The sequence below is a fragment of the Narcine bancroftii genome, chromosome 3 (genome assembly GCF_036971445.1).
Source record: "Narcine bancroftii isolate sNarBan1 chromosome 3, sNarBan1.hap1, whole genome shotgun sequence".
NCBI lineage: Eukaryota > Metazoa > Chordata > Chondrichthyes > Torpediniformes > Narcinidae > Narcine > Narcine bancroftii.
The window spans coordinates 335,035,527-335,056,503 of record NC_091471.1 but is presented as its reverse complement, the minus strand read 5'-3'; the positions used below and the strand labels follow the sequence as shown (position 1 = coordinate 335,056,503).

At 44.1% G+C, this 20,977-nt stretch overlaps 1 protein-coding gene across 2 annotated transcripts in view; it reads left to right on the top strand.

Moving 5' to 3' along the window:
* Nucleotides 1–20,977, top strand: part of LOC138759262 (protein HEATR9-like) — a 62,266-nt gene continuing 41,289 nt past the window's right edge. For both annotated transcript variants that reach the window (XM_069929391.1, XM_069929393.1), the window contains exons 1-5: nucleotides 1–73; nucleotides 5,310–5,440; nucleotides 8,866–9,054; nucleotides 10,407–10,499; nucleotides 12,273–12,392. In XM_069929391.1, coding sequence (XP_069785492.1) covers nucleotides 5,387–5,440; nucleotides 8,866–9,054; nucleotides 10,407–10,499; nucleotides 12,273–12,392 — 456 coding nt within the window. In that variant the 5' untranslated portion in view covers nucleotides 1–73; nucleotides 5,310–5,386. The remainder of the gene's footprint in view (nucleotides 74–5,309; nucleotides 5,441–8,865; nucleotides 9,055–10,406; nucleotides 10,500–12,272; nucleotides 12,393–20,977) is intronic.

The following is a 20,977-nucleotide window of genomic DNA, read 5'->3' as shown; positions in this document are numbered from 1 at the left end:
TGCTTCCTTCAGTTACAGATGGATGGGGAGGGTGTGGTGCGAGGTGATGCTGCCCTGGCCCTGCTCACACTGGGTGAGTACTCGGAGCTCTGTACCAGCGACACACACTCTTACACTGAATACGGTGCCCTACACTGTACAGTGCCCATCCTGACACACACCTACACCAGGACAATACCCGTCCTGACACACACCGGCATTGTACAGGGCCCATCCTGACACATACCGACACTGGGACAATTCCTGTCCTAACACACACCTACACAGTAGTGTCATCCTGACAACACCTACACTGTACAGTGCCCGTCCTGACACATACCTACACCAGGACAATACTCGTCCTGACACACACCTACACTGTACAGAGCCCATCCTGACACACACCTACACTGCACAGTGCCCGTCCTAATACATACCTACACCAGGACAATACCCGTTCTGACACACACCTACACCATACAGAGCCCATCCTGACACACACCTACACTGTACAGTGCCCATCCTGACACACACCTACACTGTACAGTGCCCATCCTAACACACACTTGCACTGTACGGAGCCCATCCTAACACACACCTACACTGTACAGTGCCCATCCTGACACACACCTACACTGTACAGTGCCCATCCTAACACACACCTACACTGTACAGTGCCCATCCTGATACACACCTACACTGTACAGTGCCCATCCTGACACACACCTACACTGTACAGTGCCCATCCTAACACACACCTACACTGTACAGAGCCCATCCTGAGACACACCTACACCGTACAGAGCCCATCCTGACATACATCTACACCATATAGAGCCAAACTCTGTGACAACCTGCCAGAATGGCAAGAAGCGAGTGGAGGATGCAGGGTCATGGTGAGCAGGCCGTCCCCACTGGGGGTGCAGCTTGGAGTGGGTTGCAGGATTTTAAAGGGGGCCATAGCCAAAAAAGTTTGAGAAAAACTTTATTCCCTGGAGCATGGAAGAATGAGGGGAGATTTGATTAAGGTTTTTAAAATTATGAGGGGGGTCGGCAGAGTAAATGTAGATAGGCTCTTTCCATTGAGGGTATGTAAGATACAAACCACAGGACATGTGTTAAGACTGAAAGGAGAAGAGTTTAGGAGAATGTGATGGGGAACTTCTTCACACAGAGAATGGTGGGAGTGTGGAACAAGCTGCCAGCAGGGGTGGTGAATACGGGCTCAATTTTAACATTTAACAAGAAATTGGACAGGTACATGGATGGTAGAGGTATGGAGGGCTTTGGACTAGGTGCAGATCAGTGGTTCAGCACAGACTAGAAGGGCCAAAGGCACCTGTTTCTGTGCTGTATGGTATTCTATGGTTCTAATGACTCCTTTAAGTCACGGTAAGCTCATCTTTCATTCTTCGGAACTCAAGAGAGTAGGCTTCCTGTTTTGTGTCTCCTCTTCATACAGTCCCCATCCCAGAGATCCCTTGGGGAACCAGTGTTCTATTCCATTTACTGGAAGTAGCCTTACTCAGGTAGGAAGACCAGACCTGCATACAGTACCACTACCTTATCCAGGCTGCATGCACTAGAGAAAGAATGTTGGGGTTTCATGTGACTTTTGCCAGTGTAATGTAGAAAGGTTTTATAGGCAGGAATTTTGCTGCAGAGCATAGGGGCTAAGGTTTAATTGAGCTGTACAGATGCACAGAAAACTTGGAGGATCAGTTTCCCTTAAAAAGAGATCCAAACCCAGATTCCAACGTAGACCCAAGGAACAAAATAATATGCCTTCAATGCTGTGAGTATCCAATAATTCCATGATATCATTTCAGTGAGTCATTTTTTTTAATTTAAGTTTTTTTATTTAGACATACAACATGGTAACAGCCATTTCAGTCCACGAGTCCATGCCACCCAATTTACATCCCATTAACCTATACGCCTGATACATTTCGAACAGTGGGAGGAAACCGGAGCCCCTGGAGAAAACCCATGCAGTCACAGGGAGAACAAACAAACTCCTTACAGATAACGTGGGATTTGAACCCTAGTGTCGATCGCTGGCGCTGAAAAGGTGTTGCGCTAACCACTACTGTACCATGCCGCCATCATCTTTACTCCTGCACTCAAATCCTCTTCCATGAAAGGTCAGCGATTCATTTACCGTCCTATTGTCTGGTATAGCTTCACATAATTTTGCAGCAACTCACCATGTACAAGGTCATCCATGTCACTGTGAATATCAACATTATTCTGTTTCTCATCATTTTAAATTATGTTCCACGTGTCTGTTTCTTTCTACCAAAGTGGTTGACCTGACATTTTTCCATACTGCATCCCATCTGTGTGACCATGCCCTTTCACTGTTCCTGTCTGTTCTCCCCTTGAAGCCCCCCCCCCCTGCATCCCCTTTACTACCTATTGATGCAACGCAGACCAGAAGTCGGTAATGTCAAGAGGACGGGCAGAGAGGAGTCTCAAGAGATATCAGTGACCTCTGGTCTTTTCTCCATGGAGCATAAGAGGCTGAGAGAGGACCTCATCTATAGGCATAGATATGGTGAATGTTCCCGGGGTAGAGAGCACAGGCTGAAGGTGAGTGGGGAAATTGTTAAAGCAGTGTGGTTCTCAACCTTTTTCTTTCCACTCACATGCCACTTTAAATAATCCCTATGCCATAGATGCTCTGTGATTAGTAAGGGATTGCTTATGGTGGTATGTGGGTGGAAAGAAAAGGTTTGAAAACCACTGTTTTAATCGTTCCTCATTGACTCGTTATGTGCACGGTTTCAGAACTCCAAAGGAAATGGAGCCAATGACAATTTTTCTCAAGCAAAATATTTCAGTAACAATTGGGTCTAGAGCAGTGATTGTCAACCTTCCCTTCCCACCCACATACAAGCAATCCCTTACTAATCACAGAGCACCGATGGCATAGGGGTTACTTAAAGTGGTAAGTGAGTGGAAAGAAAAAGGTTGAGAACCACTGTGTCAAAGGGAATCTGAGTGACAATTTCCTCACACCCTGAGGGTGGGAGGCTCGCAGAGCGAGCTGCCAGAGGAAGTAGATGAGGTGGAAACAATTACAATGCTTAAAAGACATTGGAACAGCTTCATGGAAGGTTCAGAGGGGCAGGGCCCAAACGCAGGCAAATGGGGCTAGCTCAGGTAGGCAACATGGTCAGCATGGACGAGCTGAGCTGAAGGGCCTGCTTTTGTGCTGACCCGCTCTGAGTCATTGGAAGGTGCAGGGTATAAGGGGATGGATGCTCATGGTGATGGGTTGGGAATGATATTAATGGTTAATAGGATCAAAGTGACCTGAGATAATCACCTCCCAGCACATGGAGCAATGATGGGGAGGCTGGGTTAGTAGTTCTCGTGAGGGCCAGTACAGGCGACAGCTCTGATGTAGGCTGGAAAAGTGAGCCATAAGGTAAAGTGATAGAAAGATGGGGTGAAGTCCATAGAAGGGTAGTCTTGAGCAGCCATTCTCAACAGGGGCCATACAGCCCTCCCAGGGGCCACCATACATTAAAGGAGAGGCATGGACTGAAATCATAAAATAATTTTCATGTTTTTTATGTCGTCAGAGAGAAGTACGGAAGAAACCAATTAAACTTAACTGCTTCACAGGGAAAGGGGGCTTCCTAAGCAGAGTCCTAAGGGGGCCATAGCCAAAATGGCTGGTCCAACCTTCTCCAGGTCAAGTAACCCTTGTTTATTGATGGTCCCTCAGGGAGGGAGTGGAACTGAATCAGGACCTGAGCTGGTGTATGATTCACCCTCAACCTCTGTTGGTTTGGGAGGAGATTCAGCTGAGATTCCTGCTACTGGTCCCTCTTCGATGCACATGGATAAGCTCAGCATGAAGCCACTGACAGATTAATGCTTCCTCATGAATCAGGGTGGAGGCACCAGACAGGTGCCTCGTGAATTACATAGTTAGCAAGGCAACATTCTTAATGTAATAACGAATTGTTGGAGGAACTCAGCAGGTCAGAGAATATCTGTGGATCAAAATGGTCAATCAATGTTTCAGGTCAGGACCTTTATCAAACTGATCATTTCTACCCAAGGAAGCTGCTGACCTGCTGAGCTCCTTCAGCAACTCTTTGTTGCGCGAGATTCCAGCATCAGAAGTTTCTGTGTTTCTCTAGTCTCCTGAACCAGCTGCACTTAGCTTCCTGTGTAAGATTGGGGCTGTCTGGTGCCTCCACCCTGATTCATGTGGCTGCTTTCACCCACCCCTTCTGACTGGCCGACACCAGCTCTTAACCCAGTATTTACCTTGGTTTTAAAACCTTCATCGCTTGTTCAACCTTTTCTGTGAGTTCACTCCATCCTCTCACTGGCCCCTCCCTGAGCCTCCACTTTGACTTATAGAGTCAGACATATGGAAATGGGCCCTTCATCCCAATTCCCTACTTTCCCATTGATACACCATCAATAATACCATTGATGGAGTTGCAAGACCATGCTCCTGTTCTGGCCCGATCTCAGGACTCACACCAAGGGAGGGACTTGGCTTACTGACTTTATTCCAAGGGGTGGAGTCACCAAGGGAAGGCAGGCCAGCATACATATGAACCAAACATACATACATACATACATACAGTGCCAGTAACCAAGTAACAGTATACAGCGGTGTACCAACACCAATGCTGACCAAAATGGCCCAACTAGTCCCACCAAACTGTATTTGGCCCAGATCCCTCTAAACCCATCATATCCATGTATCCATTCAATTCTTTTCTTAAACATTGCAATAGTACCTGCCTCAACCACCTCCTCCGATAGCCCATTCCATACACCCACCACCCTCTGTGTAAAACGATTAAACCTCAGGTTCCTGTTAAATCTCTCTGCCCTCATCTTAAATCCATGTCCTCTGGTTACCGATTCCCCTACTCCGGGCAAAAGACTCTCTGCGTTCACCCGATCTAGTCCTGATGATTTGTAAACTTCCAGCCTCTAATATCCCCCTATTTATCACTTTACAATCAATTTATCAATTTATCAAGATCCTGATCTCCAACATTCCCTCGCTAATCCTCCACTTCCCTTGTCTTCTCAAAGGTGCTCCATAAATACACCTCTCTTCTCGCTCAATATTGTATGATGTGGCACACCATCAGATTTTGCTTATTATCTCTCTCATGAAGTGCTCTGGGGCATTTACCATATTATAGGTATAATGGGTGTTCGTTAATGTGAGTGTAAAACATTGGGATTGTGCTGCAGTCCACAACTCCTCCTGTGTAAAGATGTGAGAGGAAGGCAGGGGCGTAACCAGAGAATTAATCAGTGCTGAAGTCACGATCACTTTGCAGGTTGCTGGGAAGAGGAGGTGGAGCTGTAGGTGATTCATATTTTGAATGGGTCAAAGGGCGCAGCTCTGGAAAGTGTAATGGAGACACTGATGAAATCGCTCCAGGACTTGGCTCTCAAACCCAACCATGAGGTATGGAACGTGGTATAGTCCATTTGAGGTTAGTGGTGGTGTGGGAGCTGGATTCAAAGTCAAACTGACCACCAAGGGGAGGCTGACATTTTAAAGCTGTACTGAGGGAGTACTGTAGACATTGTCATAGCGTTACATAGCTCAGAAATGGCCCCTTCAGTACACTGAGTCCATACCAACCTTTTACCCACTGAACTAGAAAACATTACAACACAGAAACAATCCTTCCACCCCATCGAGTTAGTGCCAAACTATTATTCTTCCTGGTCCCATTGGCCTGCAGCCAGATCATAGACCTATGTACCTATCCAATTTTTTCTTGTATTTCAAAACACATTCCTCCCACCCTCTCACCACTTTCTGCATGAAGAAATTCCCCTGAATGATCCCTTTAAACATTTCACCTTTCACCCTTAACAATGTGTCCTCTAGTTTTTTGTCTTACCCTACCTCAATTATAAAAGACTGCTTGCATTTGGTCTGTCTCATAATTTTCTCTACCTCTTTCAAATTTCCCTTCATTGACTGAAACTTCAGGGAATAAAGTCCTAAACTATTCAACCTTTCCCTGTAACTCAGTTCCTCAAGTCCCGGCAACATCCTTGTAAATCTTCCCTGCCCTCTTTCAATATTATCTTTCTTGTAATTAAGTGATCGAAACTGTACACAGTACTCCAGATTTGGCCTCACCAATTCTTATAAAATTTCAACTCTTGTACTCAGTACTTTGATTTATGAAGGCCAATGTGCAAAAGGTTTTCCTTATGTCCCTATCCACCTGTGACGCCACTGTCAGGTATTTTTACGTCCAGTATTCTGTATTCCCAGATCCCTCTATTCCACTGCACTCCTCATTGTCCTACAGTTTAACACGTCCCTCTGCATGAAAGCGCCAATGTCTGCGTTATGGCTGTTTCTTTGATGCCTGCCAAAATAGAGTAATTGTACCTGACTCCTCCTCCAGCTCTGGTAATGCAATGAGATATCAACCACACTCTGAGATGACCCTACTCATGATCCCCTTAATATCTTTCATCTTTATGACACCCACCACAGGGGAAAAGATTTTGATGTACTCTCCTTTGTTCCAATGAAAATAAGCCCAACCAATGCAACCAAAACAAAAATGATAGTGTGATAGAGCTGCTGTAATGGCAGCTGTGCAATGATGTGGACCTGGGAGATTGGAGAGTGTAGGTACAGCACTGGTCCAAAGGGTTCAACTGCCAGCAGCTCCGTACAGGCTTTAAGCGAACCGTTGAAGGAGCCGACGGTGTTTGTAAGTCAAATCTTGCAACCACGAGCTTTGTGCCCAAGGTGGCGGCGCCTTTGCTCGACAGCATCTACGAGGGTGGCAGACTATAGAGGAGCAGCAGACTGGTGCAGGGCACCAGAAACAGGGATAACCCCTCCCCCACCCCCATTGAGAAGAAGAAGCAGAGGAGACGACCCGAAGGATGGTGACCACAGCTGCAGATCAGCGAGGTGTTCAGCGGCTGAGGGACCCTTACAGGCTGGGGACGACTCACGGTCGGGAGGCCTGCACAGTCTGCGGGCTGCGAAAGACTAGCTCGTGGGAACCAGGTACCGGAGCTGGGATTCAAGAGGGCGTCGAGGATAGAAAGGGGTTCCTGAAGAGCCTAGGGCCCTGAAGGCTACTTGATCGTGTTGGAGGTTTGGATCTGGAGCTCAAATGTCTGGTGAATTGAACAGGGGTTTGAGCCAGCTGCAGAGGCTGCGTGAGCACTAGCGGTGAATCCACCGAGACTTAATGCCTCTCAAGAGACTCTCTTTGCTTCTCTTTCTCCAATTGTTCGGGTGCTGGGCTCTTGATGACAGTAGCCATGAAAATACAGGAGAGCAGTGACCCCACTTTGTCCCGGTGAAATTCCCAGGCCTTTCACACTGCGATCCAAATTCCCAGGAATTTGCCCTCCCTGGGATCTCTGGGGATCCCACCCCCAACCGATGACACGCTGCACAAATTCACTCCCTCCCCCATCTGTCGCTTGCTTGCTCTCGCTTCCTCCCCCCCACCCCATGCTTCGGCACGTCGCGGATGCAGACTTTATTTCCCATAATCCCTCACGCAGCTGGAACCGCTCTGGGAAATCCAGCTGCGTGAGGGATTATGGTTAAGAAGGACAGCCGTTCATCCTTCATTGTGCTACTGTTGCAATGTGCTGAAGCGACCCACTGTTGTCATGAGGTAAGTATCTTTTCATTTTAATCGCCTAGGTGACGCAGCACGTTAAGCGTTGACATTGCGAGGCTTCCCTGCTTGACCATTTGGCTCTTCACACCGCAGGGAGAGGGTGGTCTGGGAAAATTTCCCAGGGCCGCAGCCCGACCTACAAGGTAAGGCCGCGGACCCGTTTAAAATTCCTGGGCCGACCTTTTCACACTGCAGGTTCACAGGAGGATTCCCGGGGAATCTCCATTTTACAATGCAGTGTGAGAAGGGCTTCTGTATGCCTCATGGCAGACAAAAGTTAAAGTATATCATGTATGTTATATTTTAATTTTTATTTTGTAACAATAAAAGGAAACAAAACTTGAACTGAAGTCTTCCATTCCAGGAATCTTTCTGGCCCGTGAAACCCATGCTGCCCAATTACACCCAATTAACCTACCAACCCTGTATGATTTTGAGATTCTCCCCCTCTGAATTCCCTTCAAATCAACCACATCTTCTTGATCCTGAGGTGACCAGAACTACAGCCCACCCAGTGTTTTGTAAAGTTGCTGCATAACATCCCACCCCTTCAGTTGATGGTGTCACCTGCAGGATGAGGCTTTTAGTGATGACCCTGCACACAACAGAAATAAAAGCTGAACATTAATTCAGTGTTTCATATCTTCAGCTACTCTTCAACAATGCAGTCAGGATCACACTGGAATTGGTTGGATCGTCCTATGACAAATCAGTTCCTGCATTTCCAACATGACAAGAGACATTACACATGGTTGGAGTAAATTATTTTGGACCATTCCTGAGGTCGTCAATGGGATTCTACCAAAGCAAGCTCTGTCATGCTAGTTGTTGAGCAGCACTCCCCTCCAGTAAACCCTATCTCCCCCCCAGGCCCTCTCCTTCTGCTGGGACATTTGCTTCTTAAACCACTCTCTACTTCCTCATCTCCACACTCTTCACAAGTACTTCAGTATCACTCCTTCCTGATGAGAGACTCAACTGCCCATTGCTTTCCACAGACCTGCTCCACTGCCCCTGCATCTGCAGGCTCCTTGTTTCCCTTCAGCATTGTTTCACAGGTCCCAAGAATGGTTCTTTTCTGAGTTCCAGGATGCAATAAGTTAAGAACATCAACGGGAGATTGCAGTTTGGATGAGTTATAACATAATCATTATAGCATAACAATTTAGTTTGTTCCTCAACAATGCATAATTGCATCTTGTCTTTTCAGAAGCTAGAGTTCAAAGCTAAGGAGATGTTGGTTTTGCTGTTGACATCACTAATGACAACTCCTCATTCCAAAGATATGGTTCCTGTGCAGGCAGCAGCCTGTCTCTGTTACATCAACAGTGGGGATCAAAATGCCATTGAATACCTAACGAATTACCTTCACAATGGTGACACCTTCCAAAAGAAACAGGTACCCGAGTCAGTAATGTCATTCATTTCAACATTCAAACCAGGCTTCAGGCAGAAGCCCACTCTGAGACCCCATCTGCCTGTGACTGACCTGTAGTTGGAGAGAGCAGGGAATGGAAGAGAGTCCAGAGTCAAGGTCAGAGACAGCAAGGAGTTTTCTGAGCCTTTGCACGCCCCGAAGCGTCAATGGTCAATGGAGGAGGAGGAGGAGGAGGTTGGGGAAGTGCGGCCTCCGTCCATTGTCAGGGGCTGACTCCTGCCAAGGCTCCTCAAGCCTCCTCTGCTTCAGGAACAGGCTCCCAACAGATTTCAGAAGCTGGGAACAATGGGCTCCTCTCCTTTGGTTCAGATGTCCAGGGCAGGGAGGGAACTCAGACAATTTCCACTGAGATCACTGGGGAAAAAGAAGATTCCTTTGTTGTCAGACCAGCAGGTGGATTGTTGAAGGTGTGGATGCAGTGAGACTGTTCCATGTGGGGTGGTGCATCAGTCACCAAGACCAAAACCAGAGAGGAGGATGTGCTGCGGGCACAGGGAAGATTCAGAATCCAAAGCCAGTGGGTAGTCAGTTTTGTCAAAATATACATTATTTATAATAATATTTAAACATAAATAATATTAATCAACAATCTTATCACATCATATGCCCCACTTCTGAGAATATGACAGCATACATGTAAATAAAATTTGCACTGTATTAAACAAGATGCAAAAAAAGCCCTCGTGCTGCATATATTTTTATCGAGAACAGGCACTTTTTGGAAAAGGGCACATTCTTGTTTCTAAACGAGTTGTCACTTGGAATCTTTCCAGCCCCTCAATGCTGCTTCCCTGTTCCTTACAGTGATCTGTCACATGCACTTTCCCTAACTATCCCCAAGTTCCTCTGTTTCCTTTAATGCCCATCAATGTATTGCTCTGTTTTGAATGAACACAACCTTAGTAGAGAATTCCAAAGATTTGCCACCCTTTGAAGAGATTTCTCCTCATCCCAGCACTGAACCCTATCTGTTATCCCAAAACTGTTCCTCAGTCAGAAGACTTCCCCTCATCCTTCTGAATTCCAGTGAATCCAGTCCCAGACAACTAACTCATAGGCTAACCCCCCTTCCCCCCCCCCACCCCGACCCTCATTTCTGGAATCAGCCAGATGAATCTCCTCTGCACCGTTTCCATGGCCAATATGTCCTTTCTCAGGTAAGGAGACCAGAACTGCATGCAGTACTCTAACTTGCCGTCTCTGGGTCATGACTACCCACTATCAAACATGCGATGAAAAGTCTTTGCAAATGTTACTTTTGCTTCAGAGTAAGTAAGAAAGTAAATAATTTTGCTACGTTTTCCCTATCACAGGTTCTGGAGGTTGTGATAAGGCATCTCGGGATACACGAGACTTTCCCAATCCAAGTTCTCCTCAAACAGATCCAAACCTCTCCAATTTTCAAGGTGAGTTGGCTAACCTTACACTTATTCATCATGACAGGGAATAATATTCTAAAAAAAAGCGCAGGCTATGGAGAAGGAAACAGATTTAATTCCTCACTGAAAGTCTGCAGTTACTGGGCAGCTGAAGTAAAAGGCAGCCATGATGGTGGGGGGGGTCCTGCTGATTGTTCCACAGAGGGCACACACCTCAACATACCGATGATGGGGAGGAGGCCTCTGATGGGAGAGATGGTGATGAGAGGGAGAACAGTGCCAACATCATGGGTGAAAGGGTGCCACTGGGACAAGCAAAACAACAAAACATGGGGCATCAAGGGGGTTAAGACCATAAACTTCATCATCACACATTCCAGGCAGGGAGGGAGGCCATGCTTCCTCCATGCAAAACAGTTTGGCTCCCTCTCCTCCCCAGCCTGTGAGAGGCGTCGACATGTGAGCAGTGACCACGCTTCGTTTAACTGGTCAGACAGCCACCATCTCTGTCCAGAGTGATCCAGACCAGCTAGAAAAATGGGCTGCAAAATAGCAGATGGCATTTAATGTAGACAAGTGTGAGGTGTTGCAGATTTGGAGGACTAACCAAGGTGGGATGTACATGGTAAATAGTAAGGCACTGAGGAATCCGGTGGAACAGAGGGGATCTGGGAATACTAATTTCTTGAAAGGGGTGTCACAAATTGATAGGGTTGTAAAGGGAGCTTTTGGCATATTGGCCTTCATAAATCAAAGTATTTAGCATAGGATTTGGGATGTTATGGAGCTGTCAAGAGGATGTGAAGATCCTAAATTTGGGCAAGCATTGCACTGGTGGGATTGGGGGCTTGGAGTTCCCCTGACGAGGATGTATCTTGGTGGGGTTGGGGCAGCCTCTTCACTCACAAGAGCAGTTGACACAATAGGACAACACAGTGAATCTGGGCTGCACTCACCCCTCTAGATCCTCCAGTAGGTTCACACGTGGCAGACTTTGTGCCCCTCAGATAGTCCCCACCTTCCCTTGGTCTGAGTTGTATTACGTCAGCAGCACGCAGTCTGATTTATTTTGCTTGAGAAAAATTGTCATTGGCCTATTTCCTTTGGGCTATTTTCTTTGAAACCGTGCACATAACGAGTCAATGAGGGACGATTAAAACAGTGGTTTTCAAACTTTTTCTTTCCCCTCACATACCACCTGAAGTAATCCCTTACTAATCACAGACTCATTACTTCAGGTGGTATGTGAGGGGAAAGAAAAAGTTTAATTCTTTTTACACTGAAAAGCTGCGTTATATGACCCGTCTCTGGAAGCCACCTCGCTTGTTCACACAGAACAGAAGAAAAGCCAGATCCACAAGTCCTTTTACAGAACAAGCTGGCCTCCCAGAGCAAAAGAGCGGGACGTGTAGCACAGTAGCGTGGCAACATGGCTTGCCCTTTTATAGACTGGTCCCGCATTAATACACTCCACCTCTGATACTACATACCTTGGAGAATAAAGCCGGGAAAGTTTAGACCCCACCCCCCCCCATCCACCTGCAATGAGTTCACACAGCGCTTGAAAGGCGGATAATACCCAGCTTTCAAGCGCTTTGTAAAATGGGTATTTGAAAACCACTGGTATAAAGGGATCAAAAGTTTGTAAATCATCTGCTGTGGCTTCAGGGAAGAGTGGAGGAGGTTAAGAAGGTTGACATATTCCTGTTGCCAGCACATCACACAACTGTGCTTCTATTAAAGTCACTCATTGCTTTCAACTGCCTTTAACAAAACAATGTCCATGTTTCATGGTGGCAGCACCGGTTAAAGCCATTGGATTTATTGGTCACCCCTGGAACACCACAGATCATAATGGCTGGGATGTACCAGGCTGTACTGGAGGTGTTAAAGAAAAAGTTGTGGGATGACCCAGTGCTGGTAAGGAATTTGACAGGTAGGTTTTCCTGGTGCCTTGTAGTTTGGACCAATGTAAACCAGCTGAAAATTCGGCAAGCTGCAAATGTTGAAATAGAGCAATAAACAAAACTGCCGGGAACTCAGCAAATCAGGCAGCATCTGTGGAGGGAAGTGGATACTTGCCATTTCTGATCAAAACCCTGCTTCTGGATTGAGAAAGGGGAGAGGGCCAGTATTAGAGAGGAGAGGGGGAAGGACCAGTAGGTGATAGGTGGACTGAGGCAGGACAAAAGTTGACAGACAGGCAGAGGCGTGGAGTCAGGAGACAGTGATGGGTGGACACAGACAAAGGAAAAATAAGGGAGGAAGCCCACTGGAGCCAGCAGGGTGGGGAGGTTGTAGCCAGGAGAGTGGATAGGGTGCAGCCGGGAGGGTATAGGCGGATGAAGGTAGAGGCAACTACTGATGGAAGGAGATTGGTAGAGCCATGTCCCAAGGTGAACTGGGGAGGGGGAGGGGGAACAGTGAGAGGGTGAATGGGCAGATGGAGAAAGCACAAGGAACTGGGCAACATGGGGTTATGGGAGGGGGCATAGTTGGAAGGAAGAGTGTGTGTGAAAGGACTTAGGTAGGAGAGAAGGGACAAGGGGGTAGGTTTCCTGAAATTGGGGAGTTCAATGTGGTCCAGGTACCTGAGGGAGTAAGGTGGGTTTGTAGTGTCAGTCGATAGTTTGTTTTCTGAGATGAAGCCAGAGAGATCCAGAAAGAGGAGTGAAAGGTCAGAAATGGTCCGGCTGAGTTCAAGGTTGGGTTAGAGATTAGCAGAAAAGTCAATGGAATGATCGAAAGGTCAGCACCAGTGCAGTGATCAATGTAATGGGGAGGGATGGCAGAATGGGTGTAGAATGAGAGTTATTCCACACAGGTAATGAACTGGCAGGGGTATGTGGGACCCATGCAAATGCCTACAGCCATGTTAACAGACCCTTCTGCCAACATGTTGATCCATGCCAGTCTCACCTGCCTGGGTATGGCCTTAATCCCTCTACCCATCCTATCCATGTCTCTGTTCAAATGCTTGTTAAACGCTGCAATGGTACCTGCCTAAACCTCCTCCTCTGGCAGCCCATTCCATATACCCACTAGCCTCTGTTTAAAAAAAAGTTCCCCCTCAGGTTTCTGTTAAATCTCTCCCCCTCATCTTAAACCCATGTCCTCTGGTAACTGATTTCCCTACTCTGGGCAAAAGGCTCTCTGAGTTCACCCATCTATTTCTCTCATAATTTTGTATACCTCTATGAGATCACCTCTCACCCTCCTGTGATCCAAGGAATAAACCTCTCTCTGTAACTCAGGCCTCCAAGTCCTGGCAACATCTTCATAAATCTTCTCTGTACCCTCTCCAGCTTGACAACACCTTTCCCAGAGCATGGTGCAAATTAAAATATAATTCGTTCAGGGTAAGAACAAATTTTGCCAGGTGGAGGAGATATTAGTAATGTGGAACTAGTTATAAAATCATAGAACACTGCAATACAGAAACAGGCCCTTCAGCCTATCTAGTCTATGCTAAACTATTATTCTGCTAGACCCATTGGCCAGATCATAGCCCTCCATACCCCTCCCATCTATGTTCATATCCAAATGTCAAAATCGAGTCCACATTCACCACCTTGGCCGGCAGCTTGTTCCACACTCCCACTACTCTCTGTGTGAATAAGTTCTACCTAATGGTCCTTTTAAACATTTCACCATTCACCTTTAACCCTTGTGCTCCAGTTTGTGTCTCACCTAACCTCTGTGAAGAAAGCCTGCTTGCATTTACTCTATCTATACCCCTCATAATTTTGTATACCTCTGTCAAATCTCCTGTCATTCTCCAATGCTTCAGGGAATGAAGTCCTAACCTTTTTAACCCTTCCTGATAACTCAGCTCCTCAAGTCCCAGCAACATCCTCGTAAGTCTTCTCTGCACTCTTTCAATTGTATTGATATCTTTCTTGAAGTTAGGTGACCAAACCTGCACACAATACTCCAAATATGACCTCACCAATGTCTTGTACAATTTCACCATAACATCCCAAATCCTATGCTAAATACTTTGATTTATGAAGGCCAATATGCCAAGAGATCTCTTTCCAACCCTATCGATCTGTGATGCCCCTTTCAGGAAATTAGTTATCTGTATTCCCAGATCCCATCTGTTCCACCGGATTCCTCAGTGCCTTACTATTTACCATGTATATCCCACCTTGGTTAGTCCTCCTAAACTGCAACTCCTCACACTTGCCTACATTAAATGCCATCTGCTATTTTTGCAGCCCATTTTTCCAGCTGGTCCAGATCCCTCTGCAAGCTTTGAAACCTTTCCTCCCTGTCCACGACATCTTCAGTCTTTGTGTTAACTGTCAAATTGCTGATTCAATTCACCACATTATCATCCAGATTGTTGATGTAGGTGACAAACAACAATGAACCCAGCCCTGATGACTGATGGGCAACACTAGTCACAGGCCTCCAGTCAAAGACAATCCTCTACTACTACTCTCTGGTTTCTCCCACAAAGCCAATGTCTAATCGAATTTACTACCATTTCCTGAATACCAAGTGACTGAACTTTCTTGACTAACCTCCCATTCAGCCTTATCAAAGATCTTAATTAAGTCTACGTCAACAACATCCACAGCTTTTCCGTCATCAACTTTCCTGGTGACCTTCTTGAAAAAGCTTAAAGATCAGTTTAACACAACCTACCACACTCAAAGCCATGTTGACTATCCCTTAATAGTCCATGTCTAGCCAAATACCTTCCAATAACTTACTCCTCCTGCTGTCAGGCTCCCCGGCCTATAATTTCCCAGATTATTAGATCTGGAAAAGAATTGGAGTTCCCTGAGGCCTTCCTGATGGGGAAGGGAGAAGTATATGAAATTAGACCTCCATGGTGAAGGTGAGGCAGTAGAAGCCAAGAAAATGCAAGTTGGTAAAATGGTGGAGAGTATGCATGATGTCCCAGATGTTGGTGGGAATGGACTGGACCTTCTCCACCTCATCACCATCCACACACCCTCCCACTCTATCTTGTACCTCTAAGGCCACCATCCATCTGGCATGGTTCCACTAATCTCCTTCCTTCAGCAGCTGTCTCCATCCTCACCCTATCCTCTTCCCCCCTCACCTCCATTTGCCCTTTCATTTTTACCACCTATCACCATCTCTCAGCTCTACCCTGGGGCTGGTGAGGTCTCACCTTGAATACTGGGCAGTTCTGGTCCCTTAATGGAAGAAAGGACACAGTCACATTTGGGGGCAGTTCTCAGGAAATTCAACTGATTAATTCCAAGGGTAAGAGGGATGTCCTACCAGTAGAGCTGTGAAAACCAATTATGTATTCCTTGGCATTCAGAAGAATGAGGGCTGCACATGTTCTCACTGATGAGAGAATCATGTTCAAGGGGACATTATTACAAAGTAAAGGAGGGTCATTTAAAATTGAGATCCATAAAAGGTTCTTCACTCAATCTCTGGAATTCTCTGCCCCTCCCTTGAATGTGCTGGATCATTAGCTAAGATGAAGATGAATACATATCTGAAAGATTGAGAAACTGTGTATGTAAGGCTCTGATTGGATCCAGACAAAAATTAAAGCCTTCCCTCTGCTGCTTTTAAAAATACATCCTTCGTAAAGGCTTCGCCGTCATAATTTGGGGCATAAATATTCATTAGCATCCAAGATTCTGAGTAAAATATGATGATTATCAATACATATCTACCCACTTGATCCATTGAAATACTTTCTAAGGCAATCGAGGCATTTTTATTAATCAAGATTTCCACTCCCACTACTTTTGAATTAAATGATGAAGAAAATACCTGCCCCTCCCCACAACCACCTCAGTTTATCATGTTCCACTTTAGTAAGATGTGTTTCTTGGAGAAATACCACATCGGCTTTTATCTTCTTTAAAAATGTGTATTATTTTCCTTTTGACAGTTCCGTTCAAACCATTAACATTAAAACTTATAAACTTCAATTACTTATTCATAGCAGCATATTAAAAATTCTGTGACAATAAATATGTAAACAGTTTTGTACAGATCCGTACCCCCACCCTAAGTATCATGCAACCTCCGCTCTGGCGGTGACGTAGACAGGAAGTCTCCGAGGCCTGCGAAAAAAAAGCCCGCGAAAGCCTCCAGGGATAAAGAAGGAGAACCCCACCCAAAAGTGCCATCTTGAAAACTATACTCCCCTGTTGATGCCATTATCCCCCTTAAGCCAGAGTTGTGCTGATTCTTCAGTACCTTCTTTCTACTTACCAAGTTCCCCAAAAACCATAGATAGGATAAAACTTTGATGTTTCATAAAAAATTAAGACAACCTTCAAACAAAAAAAAATAAAACTTTACTATGTCTTTAAATGTCTTTTCACAGTCAGCTTTCTTGTACTTCTTCATAACTCAAATAAACTTCCACCTCCTCGTTCAATTTAAAGTATCTTCTGTTACCTTCAGAGACTTCCATTCTCAATGTTGCTGGGTACAACATTGTATATTTAAAGTTCTTTTAATGGAGTTGCCTCTTGAATTCTCTTCTGAATTACTGCTTTGCTGAAATCCTGGAAGAACATAATCTCTGCATTGTCCCATTTTATGGGAGAATGAGAGTTCCATGTATTCTCATAAGCAGCTCTCAGGATCATCTCTCTGTCCTGGAAGCTCAACAATCTCACCAGAACAGGTCAAGGACGGGCTTCACCCATTTTGCTCAGTCCCAGCATTTGATGAGTACATTTAATATGCACTCGTTCGCCACGTTCATCAGTGCAAAGGACTTGGATTCAAGTCTCAAAGAATTTCATGGCATCTCTGCCTTCTGCACCTTCTCTCAGGCCAACTATTCGCACATTGTTCCTCTGACTGAAATTCTCCGTGTGATCCAGTTTATCCAGAAGAAGCTGCTTATCGGTGGCCCATTGTTTGGCTTGTTTTTTTAATTCCTCGATTTGCTTATCATGTTTCCCAAGATCTCTCTCAGTGCCATCCATTCTTTCAGTTAAGTCATTAATGGCTTCATCCACCTCTCTCTGAAATGGTAAGCTCTTTAATGGCAATCTCCACATTTGTAAAACGTTGTCCCAGACCTCCAAGTAAGTGCAACAGAGTTTCCAGGTCCACCGTTCATTGGGAGGAGGAGGAGGAGTCTCCACCCACATTGTCTGTCGAAGCGACTGCGAAGCTGGAGCTTTCTCCATTGCAGATTTTGGTTTCTTTCCATGTGATCTTCCAGTCATCCTTCAGTAGTTTTCTTCAGAAGATATATCCACACTTTTGCAGTCAAAAAAAATTATATCAAGACTACTTTTTGGTTGTCTTTTAAAGAATTATCTCCGAGAGCTTGGAGAAGCACATCTGCTCAGCTACCCAGCATGGCCATGCCCTCCAGTTTGAAATATCATTAAGAAGAAAGAGCATAGGAGGAGTCACATGATGGAGTAGTGGCCAGACGGTGAACTCCAGCCCTCTCCAGAAAAGCCGGAAAAAACAAAAGAAAACACAAATAAAAATTAAAGTAAAGTGAGTATAAAGGTGGAAAGAAGATGGCGACGAAAAAAGAAAAATCGAAACCAACGGTAAGAAGAGAGGAAGAGAAGACAACGGAAGAAGAAGGAGAAGGCCTTACCTGTTCGAAGAGGCCCGCGGTGGAGAGAGAAACCCGCTCCCTCAGGTCGGTAGAAAGTGGACTACAAAAATGGCTCACTGAGCTGAGTAAAAGTGCGCAACCGCGCATGCGCGATGCATATGCAAAAAAACACACCGACGGGAGGGGTGACCAGCTGGGGAGTCGATCTCCACAGCCGGCAATGACAGCTGCAGAACACCTGCAGCAAGAGGAGAATATAGAAGACAACGAAAACAAGAAAGAAGAGAAGAAAAGGACAACAAAGAAACAACAGATGGCCAACCCAGAGGAAGAAGAAGAGGAAGAGTACAGTGAAATAGAAGAAGAAGGGAAAGGCAAGACAAAGGATATACTTTCTCTTATTAAAGAATACATGGAGTCATTTAAAGAATGGCAAGTGCAAGAATTTAATGATTTAAGAAGAAGAATAAACAATACAGAAGAGAAAATGAATAAAATAGATATGACCTTATCAGAAATGGGAAAAAGAATGGACAAGGTGGAAGAATGAGAAGCAGCAGTAGAAATGGAGATAGAGGACTTAAAAAAGAAATTAGAGGAATCTAATAAAAAAGTTAAGGAGACACAAGAACTGTTAGCTCAGAAAATAGATATAATGGAAAATTATAACAGAAGAAATAACATAAAGATAGTGGGCCTTAAGGAAGATGAAGAAGGCAAGAATATGAGAGAGTTTATAAAAGATTGGATCCCTAGGATCCTAGGATGTCCAGAACTACAGCAAGAAATGGAAATAGAAAGGGCACATAGAGCATTGGCCCCTAAACCACAACCACAACAAAAGCCAAGATCTATTTTAGTAAAATTCCTAAGATATACTACAAGAGAAAAGGTACTGGAGAAAACAATGGAAAAAGTAAGAGAGGGCAACAAGCCACTGGAGTACAAAGGGCAAAAAATCTTCATTTATCCAGATATAAGTTTTGAACTCCTGAAGAAGAGAAAGGAGTTCAATACAGCAAAGGCGATTTTATGGAAGAAAGGGTATAAATTTATACTAAAGCATCCAGCGGTATTGAAAATATTTATTCCAGGACAGCAAAACAGACTATTCTCGGATCCAGAGGAAGCACGAAAATTTGCAGAACAATTACAAAATAGACTGAGAGATGAAGACGTGTAATGAGAGTACAAAAGACTGCGAACTAAAAAGACACAAGTTTTGAACTCCTGAAGAAGAGGAAGGAGTTCAATACATCGAAAACGATCTTATGGAAAAAAACTATTCTCGGATCAAGAGAAAGCAAGGAAATTTGCAGAACAACTACAAAACAAACAGAGAGATGAAGACATGTAATAAGAGTAAAAATGACCACGATTTATATGTATGTGGGTAAAGAAGTATATGTGTGTATATGTATAATGTGCATACATGAATGTATCCATATTTAAAGGAAAATATATATAGTATAGACAAGAATTAATAAGGGAAGGAAATGTAATAGAGGGAATAAGGAGGGAATTAAAAGAGTGACCTTTGTTACATATGAAAAGTGAAATCTTTTCTGGGGGGGCTGGGGGGGAGGAGTTATGGTCACTGCAAAATCAGCTCACGCTTGCGAGTGAATTCGCAAATCCAAATGGAGAGGGCAGATGTGGTTGTCCGACAAGGGATAAAGGACAACTCAGGAGGGGAAGGGGGGATTGGGGCTAAAGAAGTTTTAAATAGGAGAATAAGGAAAATGTTTGATGTTTTAGGAATGTTGTCTTATAAAGGGTTCAAAACAAGAAAACAGAAATGGATAAGAAGGAAAGGTAATGATGGAGAAACGGAAAGGGAAGATAAACAAAGTATAAAATGGCTACGTTGAACTATATGACTTTAAATATTAATGGAATACATAACCAAATTAAAAGGAAGAAACTACTAAATTTACTGAAAAAAGAAAAAATTGATATAGCATTTGTGCAAGAAACACATTTAACTGAATTGGAGCACAAGAAATTAAAGAGAGATTGGGTAGGACACGTAACAGCAGCATCGTATAAGTCAAAAGCAAGAGGAGTAGCTATATTAATTAGTAAAAATGTGCCATTTAAAATAGAAGAGGAAATAATAGATCCAGCAGGGAGATATGTAATGATAAAATGTCAGATATATTCGGAGTTTTGGAATCTACTCAATGTATATTCACCTAACGAAGAAGATCAAAAGTTTATGCAAGATATCTTTTTGAAGATAGCAGATACGCAGGGGAACATATTAATAGGAGGGGATTTCAACCTGAATTTGGATTCAAATATGGACAAAACTGGGAAAAAAATTAACAGAAAGAACAAAGTAACCAAATTTATAATTAAATCGATGGAAGAAATGCAACTTTTGGATATATGGAGGAAACAACACCCAAAGGAAAAGGAATATTCATATTACTCAGCTAGACATAAAACATACTCAAGAATAGACCTATTTTTGTTATCAGCTCGTATGCAAGATAGAGTAAAAAAAACAGAATATAAAGCTAGAATACTATCGGACCATTCACCCTTAATATTGACAGTAAAGTTAGAGGACATCCCTCCAAGAATGTATAGATGGAGATTAAACCCCATGTTACTTAAAAGGCAGGATTTTAGAGAATTTATTGAAAAACAAATTAAAATGTATTTTGAAATAAATACAAAATCAGTGAAAGATAAGCTTATACTATGGGATGCAATGAAAGCATTCATTAGAGTGCAAATAATAAGTTATGTAACCAAGATGAAGAAGGACTATAATCAGGAAACAGAGCAGTTGGAAAGGGAAATAGTAAATATAGAAAAAGAATTAGCAATGAAGGAAGATACAACTAAAAGAAGAGAATTGGTGGATAAAAAAATAAAATATGAAACACTACAAACATATAAGGTGGATAAGAATATAATGAAGACAAAACAGAAATATTATGAACTAGGTGAA